This window comes from Gadus chalcogrammus, chromosome 4, assembly GCF_026213295.1.
Source record: "Gadus chalcogrammus isolate NIFS_2021 chromosome 4, NIFS_Gcha_1.0, whole genome shotgun sequence".
NCBI lineage: Eukaryota > Metazoa > Chordata > Actinopteri > Gadiformes > Gadidae > Gadus > Gadus chalcogrammus.
In genome coordinates this window covers 24,411,293-24,439,094 of record NC_079415.1, presented here as the reverse complement: position 1 = coordinate 24,439,094, position 27,802 = coordinate 24,411,293, and the positions used below count along the sequence as shown (strand labels likewise).

Genomic DNA, 27,802 nt, shown 5'->3' with positions numbered 1-27,802 from the left:
AAATTAAACAGTCAAAGGCTTATCTTTCAAACAATGCATATCTCACAAACAGGCACTGGGCCCCGTTTCCCGAAAGCATCTTTAGCCTAAGTGGATCGCAGAGTGGGTCGTACGAGCATCGTACAGTTTTCACACCGTTTCCCGAAAGCATCTTTGGTAACGAACGTCTTAAAAACGCTCACGTGTCACGAGTAGCTAACGAGTGCTCCAGGGTACTCGTAGGACGCTAAGAGCCTCGTTAGCCTACAATAGCCTCAGTGGCGTAACCAGCGGACATTCCTAGTATTGGATGCGTTTTATTATAACACATTGGTAATGGTGTATCACGTGCGTCTGAGCCTAATGTGGGCCATTATGTTCTTAGTTTGAGAGAGACAGTCGGAAATGTTTGAGCAGGCAGGGCACTTAAAATGTGTGAGAGAAAGTGGGGGGGATTTGTGCAGACTGACATAGGCTACTCATAAAACGTAGCCTAAAATAATGTAAAAAAATTAATAAAAATATGAATTATAAAAATATTAAAAAAATGCAAAGGAGCAGGCAAAAGGCTGGGATATGGTGGGGATTGGTCACGTTGACGGGAATGTTTAGTGACATGTGGGAGGGTGGAGGGGGTTAAAAAAAAGTCTCAATCACTCTTCGACGTGCATGAAAACCAGCCGCGTAGATATGAGGGAGGCCGTCCTCACACCGATCTTCCTCGTCGTCATCGTCCTCAATGTCCTCCGGTTCAACCAAAGCTACCCCAGCCTTAGCTGCAATGTTGTGCAACATAGCTGTCACACATATCACAGCGCATGACTTGGCCGGCGAAAACTGGAGCCCTCCGCTGGACTTGTGAAGGCATCTAAAGCGCAACTTCCACCTCCCGATCGTGCGCTCAGGATTAGGACTGATATATATGTCGGCCTAGGCTTAATCAATTGTTTTTTAATATCTTTAGCATTCATATTATTGCAATCTATTCTTTCCGTAGGCTACTCTGCGGTTGGTCTTGATGGGGAGATATTTTAACCCTTTTTAACCCCATTTTCCTCCGACATTCCTGCGTCTCCCCCTGCGTCATAGCCCATTTCAGCACCATGTCAGTGGACAGGTACAATCCTCCGATCGTCTTGAGTGCAGCGAATGCGCGTTCACGTTAAGAGGAGTTTCGGGAAACGCTCCAAAGAAATGATCGATTGTTCGAACGATCCATCTTTCGAACCATCTTACGAGCGAAGATCCATCGATATCGGGAAACGGGGCCCTGAACACTGAAGAAATCGGACAAAAAAAAGAGCCGTCCACATCAACTCAATTTAAATGTTACTGATGGTGTTTTCATAAAACACATGACATTGTTATGGCAAGTGACCACAAGGAAGACTGCTTCAACCTCTTCAATTTGAATAAGTGGTGAATGCCATGCAGCAATCTGCCTATGGGAGCATCTTTGTGGTCATTCGCAAACAAATGAGTCCACTCGATGAATGAGAGATGACTCTTTAGTGTCTTCTCTGTGAGGTATCCCTGCAGTCTCCACATCTGGGATTTGAAGGCTGACCAAGACCTGACCAGGTACCTCCAAATCTCCCCTTCCATACTGTAATAAAGAATCAGAAGACAAGAAAATAAACATTAGGACTGTCAATTAATGAACATTTCTAGAACATGTAGAACTCAAAGATTATTTTGTTTATCAGTTAAAAAAGGATGCTGGTCCTCTGGCCATTGTGTTTGGTCATATTGAAAAGAGAAGGTATAGCCATAAATACAGTTAATAGGACGGGAGGGGACAGGCTGTTAGCTCCGGTTAGCACTTTAGCATCGAGCTAGCGGAGCTTCTGTCATTCAAATAACTCGGACATGTTGTTTAAAACCTATAACACCCAATTTATTAAAATATCCAGATTTAATCGGGCTCTCTCCCATAAGTACAGTTAATAGGACGGGAAGAGACAGGCTCTGTTAGCCCCGGTTAGCGCGATGCTAAAGAGCAGCTCTACCGGAGCATGCCACCTCAACAGGTGCAAGTTAGCCTCCGGTTTGATATTCGGCGGATATTCGGTTTACCACCCATTCGGATTCATCAACATAAGTGCAATACATTACGGGCTTAGTATGTTGAGGACGGTTTAGGACACCGTATCGCGAAAATCACAAACACATGTTGTCGCCATCGATATCTGTGCAACAACGTCATTTACGTTCAGTGCCTGTTTGTGAGATATGCATTGTTTGAAAGATAAGCCTTTGATTTTGTTTAATTTTAATATGCCTTTCATCAACAGTGGTTTGGGGTTTTATAACAACAATTAAAGTGCTTAACTACTGGTGAACGATGTTGCATGGAAAAGGGAATAACCAGTTACAACTTATATGGTAAGAGCCTGGTAATACCATGGAAACAAACAAGGCTTCCTTTTACAGTACAGTTTCAGCTTAATTACTGGGTAAATTGTCGTGTTTTACATGGTAACGTCGCAGAACGTACATGGTAAAAGTTTGTGTTGAATGCATGGAAAAGGGAATAATGTATTACAAATTATATGGTAAGAACCTGGTAATACCATGGAAACAAACAAGGCTTCCTTTTACAGTACAGTTTCAGCTTACTTACTGGGTAAATTGGTGTGTTTTACTTGGTAACGTCGCAGAACGTACATGGTACAAGTTTGTGTTGACTGCATGGAAAAGGGAATGTATTACAAATTATATGGTAAGAACCTGGTAAAACCATGGAAACAAACAAGGCTTCCTTTTACAGTACAGTTTCAGCTTAATTACTGGGTAAATTGTCGTGTTTTACTTGGTAACGTCGCAGAACATACATGGTACAAGTTTATGTTGACTGCATGGACAATGGAATGTATCTTTTATAAATGACTATGGTAAGAACCTGGTAATACCATGGAAACAAACGAGGCTTCCTTTTACAGTACAGTTTCAGCTTGCTTACTGGGTAAATTGTCGTGTTTTACTTGGTAACGTCGCAGAACGTACTTGGTACAAGTTTGTGTTGACTGCATGGACAATGGAATGTATCTATTATAAATTATACGGTAAGAACCTGGTAATACCATGGAAACAAACGAAACTTCCTTTTACAGTACAGTTTCAGCTTACTTACTGGGTAAATTGTTGTGTTTTATTTGGTAACGTCGCAGAACGTACATGGTACATGTTTGTTGACTGCATGGATAATGGAATGTGTCTATTATAGATTATATGGTAAGAACCTGGTAATACCATGGAAACAAACGGCTTCGTACCCAGTATTTAAGAAGATGTACCATGACACTAGAGGAAAACTGTTCCTGCAGAGGTTGTTACCAAGTAATTCCATAGGGGTAAATCGAATAAACCCTTTCTAAATGGATGTAGCTATGAATAATAACTAAGAAAAAGTATTTTATTGGAAAGTACTATGCTAATTTCTAGATAGTACATCATTAAATTTGGGCTGTTACCAACATAAACCTTGGATAATAGATGTTTATAAGAATTGGTTGCCTAATTTCCTAGGAAGTACACAATATCGGAGTTATTACCAACCTAAAACAGTTACAACCACACGCTACTTAGTTGAGTTGATGGGTGATAGTGGAGGTTTTACTTGGTACATCAGGTGTAATTCCTCTGTATTTACCTTCTTATTACCAGTGGTAATTACGCAGTAATACACTATAATTTACCAGATAATTCCTCTGTATTTACCTTCTTATTACCAGTGGTAATTACCCAGTAATACACTATGATTTACCATGTATTTACCGGGTAACTACCTCTGTATTTACCTTCTAATTACCAGTGGTAATTACCCAGTAATACACTATGATTTACCATGTTTGTACCGGGTAAATACCTAGTAATTAGGGGACTGTAAAAGGAAGGGTTACCGGTGTTTTTGCAGTGAATCCACTCATCTTCGAGGTCTGCTCTGCTCTCTACTCTCTTTTTCTATTATATTCCTGACAGACCACTCCCGCGACGGTGCGGCCGGTTCCGGAACCGCCTCTGACCTCATCAAAAAGCGCCGCTCACACCGAGACAAGTAAGCATCCTTCAGTGACCTCACATGGGGGTTCACGAGTGCTTTACCGTGGCTCAGGGGTCGGGAGCGAACAAGCAGTGACTAGATCCACTGTCTGCGAGATAATTTCCCTCTCGGCTACAATTACACCGCGGTGGAGTTGTCATGGAACTGGATTGAACTTGTGTGCACATATGCACTGGCCTGTCGTGGAAGTCTGCTATGTGGAGGGGATATGACCAGACTTGAAATGGTATTCCAGAATTCCGTCACAGAACGATTGAGACGCTTTAAAGCTCTCTGGCTCCCCCTGGTGGGGGTTTGGAGTCACTTGTTCAATTCAAACTTTAGAACCGCTTTAGAAATGGCTTCACTAAACAGATTTAGGACGAGAAACTACTTCATTGCTTGGTATCAAGGTATGGTTTCAAGCCATGGTTTGGATGATTTTGTGGGATACATTTTGGGAACTTTCAAAGTTCTAGGAGGACATCTTGGTAGGATTAGGTCTCCTTAATAGTCCAATTAGGAGGTAATCTTGGTAGGATGAGTCTCGTTAAGATCCCAATTAGGAGGACACCTTGGTAGGATGAAGCCTCGTTCAGAGGTCCAATAAGGAGGACTTCTTGGTAGGATTTCGTTTAGACTTCTCGTCGGGACAATGTCTTGTTAAGAGGACTCATTAGGACAAGGTCTTGTAAAGACTTTTCGTTAGGACAAGGTTTCGTTAAGACTTTTCGTTAGGACAAGGTCTCGTAAAGACTTCTCATTAGGAAAAGGTCTCGTTAAGTGCCAGCGTGGTTCAACCAGAGGTTTTACATTACTGTCTGTATATCATAGGCGATCGCAACCACCAGACCTCAGTCCAACATGGGCCTGGAACCCCTGGCTTCCCAGGTAAGCCTCCAAAGTCCGCCTGGCCTTGGCCGGATTGGATTTTGCGTGGGAACGCAGATTTCTGATTGGGTTGTTGCCCTGGTGGTGGTGGTGTTGTTGGGGTCAGTGGTGGTGGTAGTGGTGGTGGTGGAAGGTGGCTGGGTGAGTTATGGTGGGAGCGTTTCCCAGGGAGGTGAGGCTGAGGGTGAGGAAGCTGGATGGTAGAGTGGGCCCTGGATCTGGTGGTGGTGGTGAATGAGTTTGCGTTGTTGTTGTATGATCTTAAAGGTAAGGATTCTCACAAACAAAGGCTGAATTATGAGGTGGTTGTAGGCCTGTCGCAGATACGATGCTATATCGCCATCTACGTATGTTTTACATAATTTCTGAGCCTCCCTTTAATAAGGATTCTCAATTGAAATATAGATTTACTGCATAATCTAAACCGATTAATCCATATAAAGCTATTGAAAAATATGGTTGATCTTTTTATGAAAAATGACATACAGTATCTTTCAGCATTTCAGTGTTTTTTTTAATCCCACAATCCCACAATTCAATTATCAATATTTTTTAATTCTCAAAATACATTGTTTGGTTCAAAGTGTAAGATTTTTAGCAAAATTTCTGATTTCATAAAAAAATATTGATTGCTCCACAATCATCGTTTTGGATGATGTCACTTGGTGCATTTTTTCATTTTAAATATTCCTCTTTTTATTTTGTCTCTTCCCTTGAACCACTCTACACAGGCCCAGCAGGGGATAAAGGGCAAAAGGGCAGCCAGGGAGACAAAGGTACCACCGGGGACCGGGGCCCTGCGGGGCCCAAGGGAGACTCTGGCCCAGGCTCCTCGCAGGGCTCCAGCTCCCAGGCCGGGGGCCGAGGAGATAAGGTAGGGGGACACCAGGATGGCTGTAGCACATAGCATGTAGGATCGCTAATAATGTGAATGAAACATGAGTATTTTGCTGAAATTCAAACCTTGTTCATATTATTTGTGTTTGTGTCTCATTTTAGGGGGACAAAGGCTCAAAGGTATTTGCACTTCAACATGAACATTTACCTGATGTTTTTTCAATATGAAAAACAGCATTATAAATCTGAGAATAATCAATTAATTATTATGTTTTCCCGGCTCAGGGAAGTTCCGGAATCGGTTACCCCGGTAACAAGGGTGATCGCGGCCCTGCCGGGCCCGCAGGCCCCGCCGGCCCCCCGGGGCCCGCTGCCCAGGTGGTGCGGCTGGGAGACGGATCGGTGGTCCAACAGGTGGCCGGACCCCCAGGACCGGGGGGGCCCCTGGGGCTGCAGGGCCCCACGGGACCCAAGGGGTCCGATGGAGAGCCTGTGAGTACAGGAATCAGTCAACTTTATTTAAAGAGCACTTCCTGGACAAAACGGCGACACGCAGTTATTAAAACAAAACATTATTAATATAAACAGGTGAATTTTTTTTTACATTTGGGAGATGGATTAAAACAAAAAGATAAAACACACTACTAAACAAAAATGTGTTGGTTCAAGTTTTAGTTAAAAAAAATATTGCTTTTGTTTCATATTTTACTTGGATTGACTTACGACTGCATTGGATCTCCTTCAGGGTGATCCAGGAGAGGACGGGAAAGTTGTAAGTTATTTATTTATTTTAATCTATCTAAACCCATTTCTTGCATCACAGTACGGTTTCCATGATGGTGTTGATGGTCACCGTGTTGTTCTGGTCTACAGGGACCTGCTGGGCCCCGCGGTCTTCAGGGGACGTCTGGAACCCAGGGGACCAGAGGAGAGAAGGTACTGCAACCATCAAACAGATTAGACTCTGTTAGATTAGATTAGAATACATTAGATTAGATAACATTAGATTAGATTAGTCTACATACAATTAGATTAGATTATATCAGACTAAATTAGATTTTATTAGATTAGATTACATTAGATTACATGACATTACATGACATTACATAACATTAGACTAAATTAGATTAGACTAAATTAGATAAGATTAAATTAGATTGACTACATTACATTAGATTAGATTAGACTATATTGCATAACATTAGATTAGTCAACATTAGATGGGATTAGTAGATCGGACCAGAATAGATTAGATTGGGTAGGATTTGATTGGATTAGATAACGTTAGATTATATTGGAATACATTGTCTTGGGTTGGATTAGACTGCTTTATTGGATAGATTAGTACGGATTAGGTTATATTTAATTAATGACCATACATAAATTGATGAATTCATGAGAAAAGAGTGACATCAAGATGGTTCCTTGTTCTCCTGTAGGGGGACCGTGGAGAGGCTTACCCAGGACCGAGGGGCCCCCCTGGGCCGCCCGGACCCCCGGGACCCGGGTCTGCGGACCACCCGGTACATGTGCTTTAACAGGGCCTGAAGGTTTCACATTCACCGCTAAAGCCAAGCTAGAGCCCCATGATTCTGTAGCTGTGCAGGATCTAGGGGTGCCCAACCAGTCGATCGCGGTCTACCAGTAGATCGCCGACAGATCCCAAGTCGATCGCGAGGGGTGAAGAAAAAAAAAAAAAAAAAAACTTTTTTTTTTTTTTTTTTTTTTTTTAATAAAATGAAATTTGCGCGGGACATATACGCGCGGTAGCGCATGTGCTGTTAACAGCAGTTGAAAGCCGTCAACAGTAGTTACACACTCCTAAACGTTGGCATGGCTGAGGGGAAACAAGCTAAGACCTACCATTTTCACCCTGAGTGGGAGGAAGATTATTGATTATCGTTGAGAAGGTGCCGTGCGCAGACGGAATGAAACCCCCACTGAAGGTTGGGCACCCCTGATCTAGTGTAACAGCTTTCAGATCGTCATCTAATGACAACAAAGTTTTGAGTACTTTAAGACCATGGAACCTTTGTAAGATAAAATTAAACATAAAAAACCCCGGAGGGGAAATTCCTGTGTTTGCAGCACAGCAGCAGTGGAAGGCACAGTATATAATAAAATACAATACAAATACAAAGTAGTCATGAGGGAAACAAAAAGTGATGCTAAAGTAAATAGTAAAGTAAGGAAAACAAACAGGGCAAACAGTATAAACAGTACAAATTATAAAGTCAGCCCAGTGTGAGTAATTTGTAATTTCTCACAACAGTGCTTTAATCAAGGTATAACTGTCATCTTTTTACTGTTCAGACGTACGTTGACATGGAAGGTTCCGGGTACCCCGACGTGGAGAAAATGCGGGTACGTTGATCATCACAACAATCTGTAACTTTGTGTGATCAAAATAGACGTCAAGACATAAATATTACAGAGAAGATGGTGTGAGTTACCTGGTCCATGTTGGGTCCTACCAGGGTCTACGTGGTTTACCCGGACCACCGGGGCCTCCTGGACCTCCTGGGATATCGGTGGCGATGGGGGTCAACGGGCCGGTAGCGTTCGGACCCCCAGGACCCCCAGGCAGCGACGGAGCTCCAGGTGTACCTGTGAGTCAACATGTCTCTTTTCATTTTTTAATTTAAACAACATTACTACTTTAAACATTACTAATGATTTAGGTTAGATATCTCTTTTGAAGAATTGCAACAGAGGAGTTATGCCATAATGTTTATGTTCTAATTAAATAAGGTAAAATTTAGATGGTAAATAAAAATTGCGACACCATTTGCCATCCTCTTATAGCTACAATACTATGCACACTTTTTATCCATAGTGCCTCTGATTTTATTACATGAAAAACATCATGTAACTCGCTGAGTGACAACATTGGGTTAGCTGGCCGTATCCTACAAACCAACAGCTCGCCGTCTGCTCACTCCTTAACTGAACCTTCTGTTGTTCCAGGGGCCCCCTGGTCCCCCAGGACCCTCGGGCCGGAATGGAGCCCCAGGACGTCAGGTGAGACCAGCCACTGTTATGTTGTTATCCATGCTTCTCAGAACCCCACTGCCCAGAACCAGTTGATTCAGGTTTCAAGATAAAACCATTGGAGCCATTTTATAAACATGGCCCCGAATCAAGGCCAACTTTGTTAGTAAGTTAGTTAAGTTATTACGTTTGGAGAGCCAAAGTCACGAAGTGCTTCACAAAGGTTGAATTGTTAGAATAGACTATTAACAGGAAGAAATAATAATAACCCAAAGAACAAACTGGAAAACATAAGTGGGGGGGGACTGAAAATGAAAAAGCAGTTGAGGTTGGAAACAGCTACTGGGCCAAAGGAAACATCCCGTTCCTCCTACTGGATGACAAAAGTTGACAATCAGACATAAACCCAGGATTTGTAATAGCTTAAACTGCCGCTCAACATTATACCAGAGTAACAAATCCTTTTTCTAACTGCCAACCACGGGCTTGAACCGTTGGTTCCAATAGATGAAGCTGTCGTTCATGAGAGAGCAGTCCATAAACCCAGCAGCTGTTATAAAGATATCCCTTGCCGACCTCATGCCCGTCTGCCTGGAGTGGTCCCAGGACAATTGGCCAGTTATCCCGGAAGGTGCAGATAATCGGACAGTCTTCAATTCAATTAAATAACATTTTATTTGTATAGCCCTTAATCACTGGTACAGTCTCAAAGGGCTTATCAGGCCACATATTTATGACACCCCCCTGACCCTAGCCCCCCCCTAAAAAACTTGCCTAGCAAGAAAGTAAGACATCTTGAGGAGGAACGCAGACTGTGCCATGGGGGCCATAATTGACATACATACAGCTAAAAACATTTTAAATCAGTGATGGGGTCCTGGCCGGTTAACCATAAGGAGAGTCCATGCATCCAGCCTTCGTTTATCAAACCCGGCGGATTCCCAGTTGCCCAGTATGGACCACCGACCCACGACCTGGCAGGACTGATCATCAGGACCGGTCTTGTAGAGGGCACCGCCCAAGCTGGCCCGACTGTAGTATTCGTCTAGTGGGCAGGAGTCTTCTGACAAGGGCATGGGACCACCAGTAAGCCTTGGTCAGAGGCCTCAGTGACCTACTGGTGATGGGAGGATGGACTGGTCAGAACTGTACTCATGTGCCTGACCATGCGAGAGGCCAGTGTAGATTTTAACTTTGATCATAATTTCCTGTTCTATCCCAACAGGGAGACAGCGGGGAGCTCGGACTCCCAGGGGGCTCTGGGCAGAAAGTAAGATTTGTTTAATTCCCTGAATGATTTTCTTCATTTTAAAACCGACTGAATCTTTTTAATGTTTTCCATGATATCTAACCTCGGTGGGTTTCTCTCTCTGAACTTCTCCAGCAGGAGTCGGTTGGCTCCAGCTTGTTTACCGGGCTTCTGTCTTACTTTACGCCTTCCTTGAGGTCTAGCGACGTGCAGGTATCAGGGGTCTCAGCTTCAGTGGTGTCTATGCCTAAACGCCTGCCATAAGACGTCTGTCTCTTGCTAACGAAGCCTGCTGCTAAATGCTCACTAGTTTTTCCATGCTCCGTCGATTGCTCGGAAGCGGTTGCTAGATTATGCCCACCATCCATTTTCTTGTTCTTTTGATTAACCAGAATAATGGATTTGCTACGTTATTATTTATCAGTAATTATCGTTTCTTCTCCGATTGTGCACTGGAAAAAGCCTTCTGTTGAACCAATTAAAAAAAACAAGGGTAATGGTTCACATCTATATTACATAACTTGAGCCAATGACAAATATATAGCTTGCCTCAAACAATATTTCCTATGTTCATAAAAACAAAATAATACAACTTGGCACCAAGTATAATTCTATTGTTTGAATGAAGTTAATACATTTAAATCATATGTTAAATCCTAAACAAAAAAATATTGATTCACTCCAACAATTGTTTCTCATTTAAGAAATATCTATCAGAAATAATTTGTTTTATCCAATCAAAAAGATTACAATTTAATCAAACAATTGTTTCTCATTTAAACATAACATATTTTTGTATACATCAACATCATCATTTTTTCCCACTCGGCTCTCGCCGCTTCATGGCCTTGGGGCGCTTCTGTCTGGATTCGACATCACATCGCGACATCAGTCAGGGTTAGGCGCTTTGTCAAAGACACCACGATACTCTGCTTGGTGAAGCCGGGGATCGAACCAACAACCTTCAGGTTACCAGCCAACCCGCTCTACCACCTGAGCTACTGCCGCCACACAATATACAATATATATTAACAATATAAATGGCAGAGTTAGACCTACTCCAGACCTCCCTCCAGACACAGACAGACTGTCCTAGCTCACAGAACCAGTGAGTCATCGTCACTCTGGTCAAGGCTAGTGCTTTCACCTCAAAAAGTCGCCAAAAGTCACCAATAGCAGCTGAAAAAGAAGCTTGATTTGTCGCTTGTCGCTGTTTAGAAAAAAAGTCGCCAAAGGGGTCTTAAAAGTAGCTAAATATAGCGACAAAATCGCTAAGTTGGCAACACTGCGGTTTGGTCCAGTAGTCGTAAGCGTCTTTGTATTTAATGCGCATGCGCAGGCTTGTACGTAACCTTGAAATTGTACATTTGTCTGAACAAATATTTCTAAATTGAGCTCCTAATCAAATATAACAGTGTTTTAGGAAGAAAAATTATTTGGATTGAATGACAAAAGTATTAATCAGTTGAATACACAACCTTAAAATTTTACATTTGTCAAAATGGATATTTCTTAATTGAGCTCCTAATTAAAAATATTTATATTTCACAGTATTTTGAAATAAAAAAAAGTTATTTTAAAAATAAAACAAAGAATGTTTATTTGAATTGAATTACAAAATAATAATCAGATGAAGTACGGCTTAAAACCCTTTTTCCAGTGTGTGGTCTGTCTGCGAAAGATGAGGCATTAATACAATATTATTGTATTAATCATTGTGGAATATCGTATGATCTTCTAACTCTGGAATTGTCCTTGGCCTTGACTCAGAAACTCTTTATTCTTTAACATTAGTTCCTTCCAACATGTGTTCCAAATTATTTTCACGCTTCACTTTTAATCACTTACTCTTTCACTTCATCAACATTAAACACCATTTGTTTAGATTGTTTGAATTTTTTTAAATTGCCAAAAACATCCTAAGCCACCTTTCCCCTGTAACACGACATGTACCAACACCCCCGTCGTCATCCCCCAGTGTCTCCCAGCGTACTGACCCCTAACAGCTAACGGCCACACTTCCCCCGCTCCTCGTAGGGCACCCAGGGTAACCCGGGACTGGAGGGCCAACCTGGAGAGGGGGGGCTGGCTGGACTGCCTGGGCCGATGGGACCTGTTGGACCGGCCGGACCACCCGGTCCTGCGGGTTCCCCCTGCAGTCTTGGCCGGGTGAGTACGACTCCCACACACAGAAGCAGTAATGGATGGTGGATGGATGATGGATAAAGACAGCAGATGATAGATGGTTGATGAATGGATGGGGGGCTAGATCATAGATGGGGGGATGAATGGGTGTATGGCTGGATAGATAGTATTAGATTGACATTCATGGGATTTGATTAATGCCAAGTCACCAATTCCAAAGGCTCCATGACAGTATTCCGTCCACTCTCATAGGCTGTGCCCCGGCGGGAGTAGGAGGGGTTTGGCAGTGCCGATAGTATGATAGTATCTCATAAACAAAGGAAGATGTCCAGACGGGCAAGCATTTTCTAATATGTGATCAGTTATAGGATGTGATTTTATGGATAACATTATTCCAATCACTATCGCTGAGCATCGAATAAAGATAGGTCCAGGTGGTTTATAGTAGCTAGTTGAAATGTTGCATGATGACGGATCCATGATGGATAGATGAATACATGAAAAGCTGGATAGATGTATGGCTGAACGGACAGATCAGTAATTAGAAGGATGTCCAGTGTGGCTGGATAGGTCCAGTGTGGCTGGATAGGTCCAGCCTCCACAGACTAGCTGATCAGTGATCAGTCCTTATAGACCGACTAGTGTATTAACTCCTCCCTCCCCTACCTGTAGGGTGTTCAGGGAGGGGATTCTTTCACCTGTTCGCCAGGACAGCAGGGTCCACCCGGACCTCAGGTGAGGGGACACCAGGGGCAGGCCGTGTGCATCTTGTGCCGTGTTCCTATTGGTTCACTCTGCCCGATACACTGCACTATTTGGGCCATCACTATTTTGTACTTGCTGTTCAAAATTTGAGTGTACAATTCCGGTTTGCTATATAGTGCACAACTAAATACACATAATGCACATAATGCACTGTAAAAAAAGAAAGCACTTATTTCCACAATGTATATCCCATGATGCATAGTGCTTTTCATCTTCATCTGAATCATGTTGTAGGCAGAGGGACATTGGTGCTTCTTTGACTTCTGTTCTTGGTTAATCAAATTGGGTCTGGGATTAATAAAGTTCCTCCTGTATTATTTCTAGTGTTGTTTCTCTCTGTGATCTTACTGATTGTCTACCGTGTTGTGGTTTTAGGGTCCTGCTGGTATCGGTGGTCTGCCTGTAAGTAATACAGCCCCTCAAAGCCAGGGATCTTCTCGATATCTTCTGTTGTTTTGATACACTGATTGTCCCTCCATGAATGTTACTATTGCATCCCTTTAAACATCCTTAGATTATAATAAACCATTTTTTTCTACATTCTCCTCTCTCTTATACTCCCCTTCCATTCAAAATTCACCACTCCGACCTCTCCCCCTCCTCCCTCTATTCTCTTTCTTCCTCCTCTATTCTCCTCCTCCTACATCCTCCTCCTCATCTCCTCTCTCTACTATTCCCCTTCCTCTTCTTCATTTTCTCCACCTCCTCCTCCTCCCCCTCTCCTCCTCCCCCAAACTCCTCTTCCTCGCTCTTCCTCCTCTTCCTGCTCTCCATTCTCCTCCTATCTCTCCTCTCTCACCTCATCCTCCTCCCCCTTCCTCCTCCCTATCCTCCTCCCCCTCTCCCTCCTCCTCTACCTCTTCCTCCTCCCCCTCCTCCTCCTCCTCCCCCTCCTCCTCCTCCTCCCCCAACTCCTCCTCCTCTCTCCTCCTTCTCCGCCTCTCCTTCTCCTCCCCCTCGCTCTCCTCTCTCTCCTCCTCCTCCTTCTCCTCCCCCCTTCCTCTTCCTCCTCCTCCTTCTCCTCCTCCTCCTCCAGGGGAGGGCTGGGTTCCCAGGTATACCTGGAGATAAAGGTGCTGAGGGGTCCAGAGGTCGTGATGGGATTCCTGGCCTCGACGGTCCACCAGGCAGACTGGTAGGAGACACACAGCTGCTGGATTACTGTTTACATTCGGCCCTTATCAGACTCTTCATTCAAAAGAGACTTGTGAGGCTGAGAACAATCAAATCAAGTTATCCTACTGGAGTGGCAACAAAAAATCACTAATTATCTTTTATATAGTTTAGCCCTAAACCATGTAGGGATTTATAGGTGAGCAGCATGCAATTCTCGGACATACAGGGAGCCAATGTAACAATTTAAGAATTGGTGTAATGTGTTAAATTTTGTTTTGCAAAAAACAAGTAAGACAGTGTTTTGAATTCTTGACAATTTCAATACAATGCTACATAACGCATACTTTTTTGATAAGAACTTCTCTTCGTTTTTCCTCCAGGGCGATAAGGGAGAGAGTGGAGAAAGAGGAGAAAGGGTTGGTTTGAAATACTTTACCACATACTATTTTGGTCACTGATGAAGAATGCGACCAACCATTTAGTTAACCATAAAAGGCTTGAACGACCGGTTTAGAGCCTTATTAGCTTACATTTAGAAACAAAGAAGTGTATCAGTCAGCAAGCTCCTGCCACCCCATATATTGGTACACATATGTAAGGGATATAGAACGCCGGACATTATCGGGAAAATAAGCCCCGACAGGGCGAACCGGACACCGACGCGAAGCGGAGGTGTCTTGCTTCTATACATTATCCCGCTAATTACACGGCTACTTGCCAAAAACGAAAAAATAACTTCACACAGTGTGTCTTTTTGCAATTTATTTGTTACCATTCGTAGTGTCAGCGGAGAAATTGATCGCCACAGACACTGACGTCGCTTAGAGCATTCTACAGGTGTACAGTCCCAGGTATTTCCTATCTCTCTGATTAGTGTGCCGGGAGGGACGTCCTCTGGCTCCGCCTGCTAGGTATGGGCGGTACACGCCCTCCACAACCTCTCCCCTGGGCCGTCCAGCCCGAGGGGTTGGGGACGGGTTGCCACACTCATCCACCGCTGGTTCACGCCCCTGGGTGTCTCCGACCGCCCATAGGCATGCGTCTCGGCGGGACAGAGCGTCGGCGTTGGCATGTTCCCTGCCCGGCCTGTGGTCCACCTGGAACCTATAGTCCTGGAGTGCCAGGAACCACCTCGTCACCCGTGCGTTTGTGTCCTTTGCGCCGGCCATCCACTTCAGTGGTGCGTGGTCTGTCACCAGCGTGAACTCCCGGCCCAGGAGGTAGTATCTCAGTTTGTCTAGGGCCCATTTGATGGCCAGGGCCTCCTTCTCCACGGTGGAGTAGTTCCTCTCGTTGGGTAGGAGCTTCCGGCTGATGTATGTTACCGGGTGTTCTTCTCTCGCCCGAACCTGGGAGAGTACCGTTCCCAGCCCCACCTCGGATGCGTTGGTGTGGACTATAAGGGTTAGAGAGAAGTCAGGGGTTATTAGGATGGGCTCGGAGCAGAGGGCCCCTCTAAGGGTTGCGAAGGCTCCCTCTGCTGCCTCCGTCCACTTCACCCGGTCAGGCAGGACCTTCCGGGTCAGATCGTTCAGGGGGCTAGCTAGAGTGGCGAAGCCGGGGATAAATCTCTGGTAGTATCCTACCAGGCCCAGGAATGATTTCACCTGTTTCTTGGTGGTGGGCCGGGGCCAGTCCCGGATGGCGGCGACTTTGCTCTCCTGGGGCTGGACGTTCCCCCGTCCCACCTGGTATCCTAGGTACGACGTCTCCTCCAGCCCGAGGCGGCACTTGGTGGGGTTGGCGGTGAGCCCGGCCCTCCTCAGCTCCGCCAGGACCGCCCTCAGCTGTCGGAGGTGTATATCCCAGCTTGCGCTGTGTATAATGATGTCGTCGACATAGGCGGCTGCATAGTCCCGATGAGGCCGAAGGATCTGGTCCATCATCCTCTGGAAAGTGGCCGGGGCGCCACTTTTCGAAAGGAAGGACCGTGTATTATACAGCCCCCCCGGGGTCGCGAACGCCATTTTCTCCCTAGCGGTCCTGGTGAGTTGCACCTGCCAGTACCCCTTGGTGAGGTCCAGGGTGGTGATGTAGCGGGCCGGCCCGAGCCGCTCGATCATCTCATCTACCCTGGGCATGGGGTAGGCGTCAAAGTCTGACACCTCGTTGAGTATCCGGAAGTCGTTACAGAATCGGAATGTGCCGTCGGGTTTGGGGACCAGGACGATGGGACTGGACCATGCGCTGCTAGACTCCTCGATGACCCGGAGTCGGAGCATTCCAGCGACTTCCTCCCGGATGGCTTCTGGGACCCGGTAGGACGCGCACCGTGATGCCGGGCGCCGTCTTGATGTCGTGTTGGATTACTGTGGTTCTCCCAGGTAACTCGGAGAAGACATCCTGGTGCTGAAGGATGACCTCTTCAAGATCCTGCTTCTGGGCAGGACTGAGATCTTCCCCCATGGGGACCGCTGGTATGTCGCGCCGGGCGGCCAGGGCGAGGGGAGCCGGCGCCGGCGTGGCCGGGTCAGACCTCCAATGCTTCAGCAGATTGACGTGGTTTAGCTGGGTGGGTTTTCGTCTCCCGGGCCGCCGCACCCGGTAGTTCCTAACCTGTTTGACGACCTCGTACGGGCCCTGCCACATGGCCAAGAATTTGCACTCCGCCGTCGGGATGAGTACCATGACCAGGTCTCCGGGCCGTAACAGGCGTAGCTGGGCCCCCCGGTTGTAAACCTGGGCCTGGGCCTGCTGGGCCTGCCGAAGGTGGTCCCGGAGGATGGGCCAGACCTGGGCCATGCGGTCTCTCACCTGCTCCACATGGTCGACCAGGGTGCGATGGGGGGACGGTCGACTCTCCCACGCGTCCTCGGCGAGGTCGAGGAGTCCCCTTGGTCTTCTCCCGTACAACAGCTCGAAGGGAGAAAAAGGGCTTGGGGTACTTCACGGACTGCGAAGAGTACGTGGGTCAGGAGCTGGTCCCAGTTGTTCCCATCAGCGTCCATGACCTTCTTCAACATCTGTTTTAGCGTTTTGTTGAAGCGTTCTACCAGCCCGTCGGTCTGGGGATGGTACACCGAGGTCCGGAGCTGGGTGACCTGGAGGAGACTGAGCAGTTGTTTCATGACACGGGACATGAAGCAGGACCCCTGGTGGGTTAGTACTTCGCTGGCTATCCCCACCCTACTGAACAGCAGCATTAGCTCCTGGGCTACCGCCTTGGTGGTGGCGGCGCGGAGGGGAAGGCCTTCGGGGTACCTGGTGGCGTAATCCACGATTACTAAAATATATCTATGTCCCCTGCTCGTCTTAGGGAGTGGGCCGACATTGTCCAGAGCTATACGGTCAAACGGGACTTCAATGATCGGCATGGGGATCAGGGGGTTTCGTACCGTGGGTCTCGGGGCCATATGTTGGCATTCAGGGCAGGACTGACAATACCGGACCACGTCTCCTTTCACCCCGGGCCAATAGAACCTAGCTAGAACCCTTCCCTGGTTTTATCCATGCCTAAGTGGGCCCCTAGCAGGTGGGAGTGGGCCATGAACAGCACCTTACTAATGTAGGGCCGGGGTACTAGCAATTGTTCGATTACTTCCCCCTCCCTTTCTACGACCCGATATAGCAGGCCCCCCTTGGTGCTGAAGTGAGGGTGTGGTAGACAGGGTGTCGGGAAAAAATCCGAAAACTCTGTGAGATGGGAGCTCTCGGATCCTACCTGTGGGCCGGTCTGCTCGGTTGCCGTCAGGGTGTCCGGCGTGTCCAAGGGTGGTCCCACCGACTCCACTTGGTGGGATCCTCCCGTCGAGTGGGCTGGGGTGCCCGGCGGGGTGGGTCCGTCCACCTCAGTCCCGCTGTCCCCCTCTGATGTCTCCGCCGGGGTTGCGGGGGCCAGTCGAGGCCCGTAAGCGGGTCTGACCACTCGCCTGGTCCGTCGTGGTGGGTCTCGGGGGGGTCGGGAACCCGGGACGGGGTTCAACAGACGGTTGAATATGGGGCAGTCCCTGCCGATGAGCAGGGGTACGGGCAGGTTGGGCACGATCCCGGCCCGTGTCACATACACCCCTCGGGGGGTCCTCACGACCACGTGACACGTGTCGTAGGTGCGGGTGTCCCCGTGTACGCACGCGAGTGTCTCCCTCCTGACCAAATGTTTAGAAACACTGTTTCAAATTTACATTTACATTTAAGGCATTTGGCAGACATATTTATCCAAAGCGACTTACAGCGGTTAATACACACATCCATACACCAACGCCGGAGTTAAATACGCAGGGCAACAGCCAGCTCGTCAGGAGCAGTCAGGGTGAGGTGACAACTTGAACCTCCAACCTCCAACCCGCCCTACCTCCTGAGATAAGCCGACCCGACCAAATGTTCATAATGCTAAAGCTCAAAGTTTTTCCATTCCCATTGGCTTCCTCCATGATGCCTCTGTCTAACATCCCCCACCACATTAGCTGACATGTTGGACTTCCTGATACTTTGTGATGCAGGGTCTCCCAGGGAGAGAGGGAGGGCCCCCTGGACCCCCCGGCACCCCCGGGGCCCCGGGACAGATCCTCTACCAGCCGTCAAGTGACGTGAGTAACACATTGAGAGACCCTTAGACAGCGAGGAGCTGTTAGTTCAAATTGAACTTAACAAAGATTGGTCTGATCTCACTCACACTCACTCCCTCCCTCAGCCACTCTCGCTCAATCACTCACTCACTCACTCACTCACTCACTCACTCACTCACTCACTCACTCACTCACTCACTCACTCACTCACTCCCCCACCCACCCACCCTCACTCATTCACTCACCCACTCTCACTCATTCACTCACCCTCACTCATTCACTCACCCACTCTCACTCATTCACTCACCTAAACTCTCTCTCTCTCAGTTCCTCACCCACCCTCACTCACACTATCTCACTCACTCAACCACTCATTCAATCTCTCTCTGTCACCAACCCACACTCACTCATTCAATCATCTATTCTCTCTCCCTCACTCACCCAGTCCTAAATCCACTCACTCTCCAACTCACTGCTTACCTTACTTAACCATAAATCCACTCACTGACTCACTCAGTAATTGAATGTTAACTTGCATGTTGCCACCTGCTCACTAACTGGCCTAACTTTCTCCCGCCATAGTATAACGACATATTTTGGAACGAAGATGATGAGGTGAGCGAGCACACACTCGGTGGTCCTATCATGTTTTAAAGACTGGTTGGGCTGGCCAAGTGTTTGGCAGTGAAAGCATATTTTAATATCTATCTCACTTTTTATGCACCGGTACTATACATTCAAATCATGGAGAATCAGAATCAGAATCACTTTGTTCTGTAGGCATCTGTTCTTGAAAAATGAGGATTTGTTGATGTTTCACTAATAGTTTTTAATGTTCTTCTCGAATGATGAGGACTTATGAGATTTTTCCTAACAGTTCATGTGTTCCTCTTGTTTAGGGAGGAGCTAGTTACCCAGGGCGACCAGGATTCCCGGTACGTGTCGCCATCTCCGCCAGTCAGAGAACAATCAGAACAACAATGTTTTGCATTTTTACAGCATGTGATGTTTTTCACTTCAGGGGCCGATCGGACCCAAGGGAGACCCCGGACAGCCAGGGATCCCAGGAGAGGCGGCCAAGGTAGGCTCCCGACCTACTGTGTTTCTGAGCAGGGATGATCACGTTCTATAGCTTTATTAGAAGTGAACTTTGTCCTTGGTGAAAAGGCTCTCTAAGCTAGCTGTGAATAAACCTGTTCGCAGATCAGTTTTAGTTCTCGCCTACATTTCTAAGATTTCATGATGTGTGAACCTCTTTTGAGTTCTTTATGATCTCCTTTTACTTTCTAATTCACATGCATTTGTTCGAAACATTACTCTGTCTGAGTGAACTCATTATCACATATAAATAAATAACTAAGCATACTAAAAAAGTCGAACATATGATGATGTGATGCATCACATATCTGCCTTTAATCACTGAGCCACTATGACGGCATCTGTGATGAGGGATATAGAACAGAGTGAGTGATGTGTATGTTCTGTTGCCCAGGGAGACAAGGGAGAGCCAGGGATCATCAGAGATCGGGACGGGAACGCCATCTACCTGGGAGGGCTGTCTGGAGCCCCGGTACGTGTCTGTGTGCTTCAATGACAGACTGGCTCTTCTTTTGTCATACATCACTTTAAAGCTCTATTAAGCTCTATCACCATAAATATTGAATATGAATCACGGAAATATTTAAAAAGATATGAATGATGTGGATGAATTAATAATACTATTGAATTTGTTTCCTTAGGGGGTTCCGGGACACCCTGGCCCTGTGGGACCACCAGTGAGTATAACGCAATCTTAAACACTGTTTAGAAAAATCTGTGTGCACATTCATCTACAGTGGAGTGCTTCAAACAGAGAATACTTACATGTTTCTTCCCTCCAAGGGTTTGTATGGTCCTTCTGGTCCAAAGGGGGACATCGGGTTTCCTGGCAGACCGGTCAGTTGGGTCCTGTTCATCCTCCTCATCCTCTTCCTCCTTTGTATCCGTCTGTTCTGTAAAACCCAGATACTCAACATGTTCAGAGGCTTTAAAGACAACGTGGATGCGGTTGATACAGAGAATATGTAGACATTTTTTAGAAAATGGCAGAAATAACCACAGCATGTCGTTCATTGGTACTTATTGTGGACTGGTTAGAGCTGACAGTATCATCTGGTTGAGGCAGGCTGGCCCACAGACCTTTGGGGTCTAGTAGCCCACGTCCTGCAGCGCAGCATACAGTAGCTTAGGAGCAAGAAGCAGCGAAAAACAGATATCCAAATGTGTACAAGAAAATATATGGATACATCAGAAACAAATTATAATTTAACAGCAGCAGAGAAAACTAAATATTACATTAACTGTCACTGAAATGAATACTGATACTTTCACAGTTCTCTAGTGTTATTGTCTGATGTTGGTGTTGTCTTCAATCAAGGTGCGTTTGTTTTATTGTAGGGTCGACCTGGACTCAATGGAGCCAAAGGACCGAAGGGCGACTCGGCGTCTAGTGCTGGCTCAGGATACCCGGTCAGAACCCCGGAACCCTAAAATCGGAGCTTTACACGGCTCACAATACAGCCCGGAAATCAATTAGGATTTAGTCAATTAGCGAATTGGATGCATAATTATCTTCCTTAATTAAGGCATTGCTTAATTGTCCTTAAGTCCTTAACACTTGATGTTGGCTGCTTTAGCGTTAGCAAAGCTCTTAGCTAGTTTTCCATGCAAAGTGTTTAATTTTGACGATAACTAACCAGCGTCCGATCACTTTAATCAATGATACCCGTTCTGTTTGTCTAGGGCCCCCCAGGGCCACCGGGGCCCCCTGGTCAACCGGGAGGCAGCGGCTCCCCGGCCAGATTCAGTGTGAGTATCATTAAGAGAGGACCTAACCGAAGGACACATGGAGCCGAGTGTGCAAAGCACAGACTAAAGAATCAACGAGGAACGCATCAATACATGAGGGTTGCATTCTAATAACTAAATAACCCTCAGATAAATTACCTGTCTTGTCGTTACAGGGTTATGACGACTCCTCAAGATATCATTACGGTAATACCCTTTTTAAATGTTTTTATTTTGTACAATAATCGTTCTTTCTTCCGTTATTTGACCTAATACAAGTTCTTTAATAGCTAGTGGGCAGCATTTTATTATATATCTGTTTATCTTAAGCACAAGTTCTCCATTTAATGTAAACCTTCTAATAACAGTCATGTTTTTGATGTGGGATTTGACTTATTTTGACATCACAACATTATCATCATTATCTTCATTGCACGAGACTAGAGACACTTGTATGTAAACGTGTCTTGTTTTCCCCACAGCTGCAAAGGGAGACAAGGGTGATAGTGGGATCCCTGGAATCCCTGGGGTGCCAGGTAAAGCCCTGCCCTCGGCTCAAATTCAGCACTCACATACACCTTTTACTTCAATTTGACCAGTTAGTCATATAGTCAGTGATTTGGACACATGTCTGAGCAGCGAGGCTGCTCAGACATCTGGGTGTTATGGGTGAGGCATCTGGGTGTTATGGGTGAGGCATCTGGGTGTAAGGGGTGAGGCATCTGGATGTGAGGGGGTAAGGCATCTGGGTGTTAGGGGGTGAGGCATCTGGTTGTAAGGGGTAAGGCATCTGGGTGTTAGGGGTGAGGCATCTGGGTGTTGGGGGTGAGGCATCTGGGTGTTAGGGGCGGAGGCATCTGGGTGTTAGGGGCGAGGCATCTGGGGGTTAGGGGGTGAGGCATCTGGGTGTTAGGGGAGAGGCATCTGGGTGTTAGGGGTGAGACTCTGGGTGTTAGGGGTGAGGCATCTTCTCTAGGATGTCTGCAGGTGGTCCGCAGGTGTTGGGTGTCACACACATACTGTCCCGCATCTGTAATAGAAAGCATACCCGAACAATATCTGGGTTGCACCTAAAGGAGTGGAGCCTAGTGGCATTCAAATCATATTGATCAGGGCACAGGTGTTGATCAGGGGTTATTTACAAAAAAGTGTTATGGTCAAACCATTTTGTGGAGTTTCAGCATGTTGTGGATTTGGATCCAGGTAAGGGGCTGTCCAGATTCTGGATGTATTACAAATATTTTTGGTGAAACAATGATCTAAAAATGAACTTTCTGTTCCAGGTTTAACCTCCGACTTTGACATCTACACCTTCAAGGTCAGCCTCAAATCCCTTATTCAAAAAGAGGCTCATAAAAACGATTCTGGTTTGAATTTAAGTGTTTACACTAAGGCCCCGTCCACATGAAGCCGAAACAGGCGAAACCGTTACGGTTTCGCAGTATCTCCGTAAAGACGGAGTCAAGCGAAACCGGGTAGATCAGTAGAAACGCTGTAGTACACATTCCAGGCCCATAAGGGGCGCTGCTTCTGCTACAGAAATCCTTGTTGTTGTGAGTTATGAGACTCCGCGGGCTTAACAGTCATTGGCTAGAGGGTCGAGGGGTGGGGCGATGACGTCATGGTTTACGGTTTCAGTCGGTTTCAGGCGTCCACACGAATCCAAAACGAAACCGGGTAGATTTGAAACCACCTCCGAGGGTGGTTTCAGAAGTTTGCGGTTTCGGTCAGCGGATTCGCCGGCTTCGCGTGGACGGAAGGCAGAACCGTACAAGACCTTTGCGGTTTCGCCATGAAATCGGCTTCGTGTGGACGGGGCCTAAATGATGAGCAACAAGTGATATAAATGGCTGGAGGGGACTAAAACCTACAACAATTCATCATTATCATATTATTTTAAATAAAAAGAATCATTCGATAGATATCCCTCCGCAACAGCATCAAATGAAGACTTATTACTACCAAGATGACGATAATATTATAATATTAAATGAAAATGGGCCTTATCTCAGTCGTTCGTTATACGCACAGCAATCTAAGTCATTTCTGAAAGGCATACATTCTAATTTCTACATCCTGCCAAACCTTTCCTACTTCCTGTCTCCTGGCAGAACGAGATGAAGGGTGAGCGCGGCAGCGAGGGAGTGAAGGGGGCGAAGGGCGAGCCCGGCGGAAGGCACTTCGACCCGCGTTACGGCACCGCTGGAGGGGCCCCGGGACCACCGGTACGCCCCGACAGCACCCATACTGTGATACATCACCCATTCATCAGTCAACATTACCAAGGGGATTATTGATACAAAACGGATACTTTAACCTTACTTGTAATGTTCCATTAGATATTACCGATACTTTACCGACACATTCACAATACTTACGATACATCACCAATACTGTAACGATACTTTAACCATACTCGATGTGGCAGACAGTGATTCTCCCAGCATGCGTATGAACACTTTATGTTAACACTTGTATTCCTATGAAGGGTGAATCTGTAGTGGGGCCGCCGGGGCCCCAGGGCCCGCCCGGTGCCCCGGGAAGAGGTTACGAAGGGCGACAAGGGACCCCAGGGCCCCCAGGAGCCCCTGGACCCCCTGGTGCATCCCTCCCTGGAGCGTACAGGGGGTCTCAGAGTGAGTTAACACCACCGGGGGCCTGCTGGGAGGATGGGTTAAGGGGGTGTCCTTGTCCTTACAATCCAATGTGACTTGGTTGTGATCAGGTGTTTCGGCAAACATGTATACGTATTAAGAAAATATACAATATTTAAAAACTTCCAACAATTAAAGATAATGTCACGATAAAATAAGAAAAGTATCGTGAATTACACGAGAGCACAAAATCTATCCACCGTTGCGTGCGTGGGTTCGGATCCCATCCTCATCGCGAATATGAGGATAACTTGTTAGTAACCGATGACACACAACGCAGGTCGAGACGTTGATATCCATTTTTACTCTGATTTACTAGCACCAGCACAATGTTACAAGTTACACTTCACAGGCGCTGTAGAGCAAGGCATGGGAATAACAATGCATAACAATATCCATTGCATACATAACGATAACCCTAGTCACATGTTGGGATATTGTTAGTATTCATTCATCAGTCATGTGTTTAAAGGGCATGTGGAGAAGTACAAATCCGTGTAGCAGTGGTACCTGTCCCAGTTTACTATTCACCATCATTCACTACATTCCCATCCACTGTCTGATGTTTGGCTCTTCTTGACATTTGACCCCTCAGCGATCAGTATTCCAGGACCCCCGGGGCCCCCCGGAACGCCCGGAACACCCGGTCTCTCCTCAGGGGTGAGTTACGCGTGAAACCATCTTCCTGTTCAACCGACGCCACATTTAAATCAGGGTAAAATGAATCACAAAGCAGGTGGACATTAGGCTCCCTGCTCCAGGTTGCAGTCACGTAGCTTGCGGACATTGAGGATCAAACCTGTCTGTCCATTGGGAAATACAGACTTCTGATTCTTCTCCCTGATCAGAAATGTTGAGTTTCCATGAGCTCTTCAAAACGTAACGTGAAGTGGAAATTCGTAACTTGACCCAACTAATTAATAATGTCAACATATTTTGACATTTGTCATGATATTCTTTAGGAATCGAGTAGATTGCCCTACGTTCACTGTCTGTAATTTGCTTTGAATTCCCGGAAAGACCTGACCACTTGGATCTGTGTGTATGCGTACGCACCTGTGTGTGGGTACACGCCTGTGTGTGTGTGTGCGTGTGTACTCGCCTGTGTGTGGTTTCGTGGTTGTGTGCGTGTGTGTGTGTGCATACGCCCATTTGTGTGTGTGGGTGTTTGTTTGTGTGTATGTGTGTTGTACGGCCCTGTGTGTGTGTGTGTGTGTGTGTGTGTGTGTGTGTGTGTGTGTGTGTGTGTGTGTGTGTGTGTGTGTGTGTGTGTGTGTGTGTGTGTGTGTGTGCAGGTGATGGTGCTGCGCTCCTTCGACACCATGCGGTCCACGGCCAGGCGGCAGGCGGAGGGCACCCTGGTCTACCTGCTGGACCAGACAGACCTCTACCTGAGGGTCCATGACGGGGTCCGACAAGTCCAGGTAGCGGAGCCCCCCCTATCTGACCTGAACACTGACTGACAGCAAACGCACTAATGATGGACAAATATGGAATACGGGAAAGATATTTCAAATCTGTTTACATTATAGTTGAACTGTGTTTGTGTTTTCTGTAGCTTGGGGGTTACATCGCTCTGCCCAACGACGACGTGAGTCCCTGTCTTTGCTTTTTAGTTGCCTGCTGTAAGATGTATTAAAGCTACAGTAGCCAATTTATTTTAATAGCATTTTTTGTTGTAATTGTATAAATTCTCTGTACATCTCCACAGTATTCAATAAATCAAATGCTCTTAACAAAGAAAAACCCTTCCTGTGAAAACCTCTTCCAACCATAATTTCAAAGTCCTATTAAGTAAATGTTAACCACCGTTCTCTGGTCTTAATCCTGGCTATATTTATAAAGAATTAAGGTCTGCAACGTCAACCGTTTCTGCTAAATAATCCCAGTAATTCAAACCAGTGCCGTCAATGGTCCAGGATTTTTGTCCTCCAAACCTGACCAATGATGTCAAGGGTTTCTGGGATTTTTCGGCGAAGCCCGCCTTTCTAGGATTTTTCCGCGGAAACGGTGTTGATACTGCTGACAGTGATGATTCAATTCCACAACACACACGTGAAGCAGTACACTCTTTAAGTAAACAAATAGCCAAGCCTTCCGTTGCCCTTTAAAGATATTTTTAAATCCCCAAATAAATCAATGTGACCCTACCGTCTGCACCTCCTTATCTCCAGGGCAACGAGGTGGCTGCGGTGGAGCCTCCACCGGTGGTCCACTACACTCCAGACCACCGTCACGGGGGCACTGGGACGACCGACGACCAGCAGAGACCCCCGGAGACTCAGCCCGAGTCTCGCTACCCCAGCCAACCGGAGCAGCATCCCGACCACCAAAACCCCCATCACCCGGACCACCAAAACCCCCCTCAACCAGACCACCGCCACCCCCCTAAACCGGACTACCACCACCCCCACCACCCCGATTACAGGCATCCATCGCAACCTGACCCCCATCACCCTGATCACAGGCACCCATCACAACCTGACCCCCATCACCCTGATCACAGGCACCCATCTCAACCCGAGGGCCACCACCCCGATAACAGGCACCCATCTCAGCCTGAGGGCCACCACCCCGATCACAGACACCCATCTCAACCCGAGGGCCACCACCCCGATCACAGGCACCCATCTCAACCCGAGGGCCACCACCCCGATTCCAGGCAGCCATCAAAACCTGACCCCCATCACACTGATCACAGGCACCCATCTCTACCCGAGGGCTACCACCCCGATCACAGGCACCCATCTCAACCCGAGGGCCACCACCCCGATAACAGGCACCCATCTCTACCCGAGGGCCACCACCCCGATCACAGGCACCCATCTCAGCCTGAGGGCCACCACCCCGATCACAGGCACCCATCACAACCAGAGGGCTACCACCCGTCCCACCCAGACCCTCGTTACCCATCTCAGCCGGACCCGCGGTACCCGGCCCCCACAGACCCGCGCTACCCGAGCTTCTCCGACCGGCTCAATGCGCCTGACAGTCGGGTTGCTCTCCACCCTGCTCAGGAGCGCCCTGTGTACCCGGACGGGCGGTCCCCAGACGGGCGGTCCCCAGACGGGCGGTCCCCGGACGGGCGGTTCCTGGTCACCCCGCAGAGAAGGCCCAGCTCCCTGGAACCCTTTGTTCCAAAACACCACCACACCTCCGGTCCCGGGGTGAGAGAGGAGCAGAGGGTTCAGACAGCCTGGGGTGGAGAGGGGACGCTTTCTGTTCTGCTGATCTGTTGACAGCAAGGATTAGGTTTGAAGACATCCGGGCTAGTTAACGTCAGCATAGTATTTTTGTGTACTATAAAGGTAGTATACCAAGTACTACGTAACGAGTAACTTTTCAAGTAAAGTACAAAGTAGTAACCGTTTTTAATCATGCAGCCCCGATTTAAAATATCGATATATAACGTATTTTGAAGAACCGTATTCTAATCCTAGGATTCTGATAAACTGTATTATGCCGTAATGAACAGCCTCTAAACAGTGATCACGATAATACGCATAATGAAACTGTAAACCCGTGATTTACGTTACGTAAGAAGAAGATCAGAGCCGTAACGTCTTCCCCTCATGCACACAGCTTCACCTGATCGCCCTGAACAGCCCTCAGACGGGCGCCATGCGCGGCATCCGCGGGGCTGACTACCAGTGCTTCACCCAGGCCCGGGCCATTGGCATGAAGGGCACCTTTAGGGCCTTCCTCTCCTCCAAGCTCCAGGACCTGAACAGCATCGTCCGCAGGACCGACCGGGGCCGCCTGCCCATCGTCAACCTCAAGGTAGGTGCACCTAAGGGCTCCG

At 47.0% G+C, this 27,802-nt stretch overlaps 1 protein-coding gene across 6 annotated transcripts in view; it reads left to right on the top strand.

The window, feature by feature from the left end:
* The window catches only part of LOC130381540 (collagen alpha-1(XVIII) chain-like), a 104,826-nt gene that overhangs the window by 63,762 nt on the left and 13,262 nt on the right, over positions 1-27,802 (top strand). For 3 of the 6 annotated variants that reach the window (XM_056589193.1, XM_056589192.1, XM_056589188.1), the window contains exons 5-40: positions 3,961-4,036; positions 4,856-4,912; positions 5,644-5,786; positions 5,912-5,929; positions 6,035-6,241; positions 6,495-6,521; positions 6,623-6,685; positions 7,189-7,272; positions 8,063-8,113; positions 8,227-8,358; positions 8,717-8,770; positions 9,966-10,010; positions 10,125-10,202; positions 12,027-12,158; positions 12,807-12,869; positions 13,275-13,301; positions 13,936-14,034; positions 14,396-14,431; positions 18,455-18,541; positions 19,420-19,455; positions 19,542-19,601; positions 20,013-20,090; positions 20,260-20,295; positions 20,402-20,455; positions 20,957-21,028; positions 21,302-21,367; positions 21,523-21,553; positions 21,829-21,882; positions 22,630-22,664; positions 23,458-23,571; positions 23,835-23,982; positions 24,596-24,660; positions 25,296-25,424; positions 25,559-25,591; positions 26,175-27,167; positions 27,583-27,780. In XM_056589193.1, coding sequence (XP_056445168.1) covers positions 3,961-4,036; positions 4,856-4,912; positions 5,644-5,786; positions 5,912-5,929; positions 6,035-6,241; positions 6,495-6,521; positions 6,623-6,685; positions 7,189-7,272; positions 8,063-8,113; positions 8,227-8,358; positions 8,717-8,770; positions 9,966-10,010; positions 10,125-10,202; positions 12,027-12,158; positions 12,807-12,869; positions 13,275-13,301; positions 13,936-14,034; positions 14,396-14,431; positions 18,455-18,541; positions 19,420-19,455; positions 19,542-19,601; positions 20,013-20,090; positions 20,260-20,295; positions 20,402-20,455; positions 20,957-21,028; positions 21,302-21,367; positions 21,523-21,553; positions 21,829-21,882; positions 22,630-22,664; positions 23,458-23,571; positions 23,835-23,982; positions 24,596-24,660; positions 25,296-25,424; positions 25,559-25,591; positions 26,175-27,167; positions 27,583-27,780 — 3,681 coding nt within the window. The remainder of the gene's footprint in view (positions 1-3,960; positions 4,037-4,855; positions 4,913-5,643; positions 5,787-5,911; positions 5,930-6,034; positions 6,242-6,494; positions 6,522-6,622; positions 6,686-7,188; positions 7,273-8,062; positions 8,114-8,226; positions 8,359-8,716; positions 8,771-9,965; positions 10,011-10,124; positions 10,203-12,026; positions 12,159-12,806; positions 12,870-13,274; positions 13,302-13,935; positions 14,035-14,395; positions 14,432-18,454; positions 18,542-19,419; positions 19,456-19,541; positions 19,602-20,012; positions 20,091-20,259; positions 20,296-20,401; positions 20,456-20,956; positions 21,029-21,301; positions 21,368-21,522; positions 21,554-21,828; positions 21,883-22,629; positions 22,665-23,457; positions 23,572-23,834; positions 23,983-24,595; positions 24,661-25,295; positions 25,425-25,558; positions 25,592-26,174; positions 27,168-27,582; positions 27,781-27,802) is intronic. The other 3 variants (XM_056589189.1, XM_056589190.1, XM_056589191.1) reach the window with 3 other exon arrangements.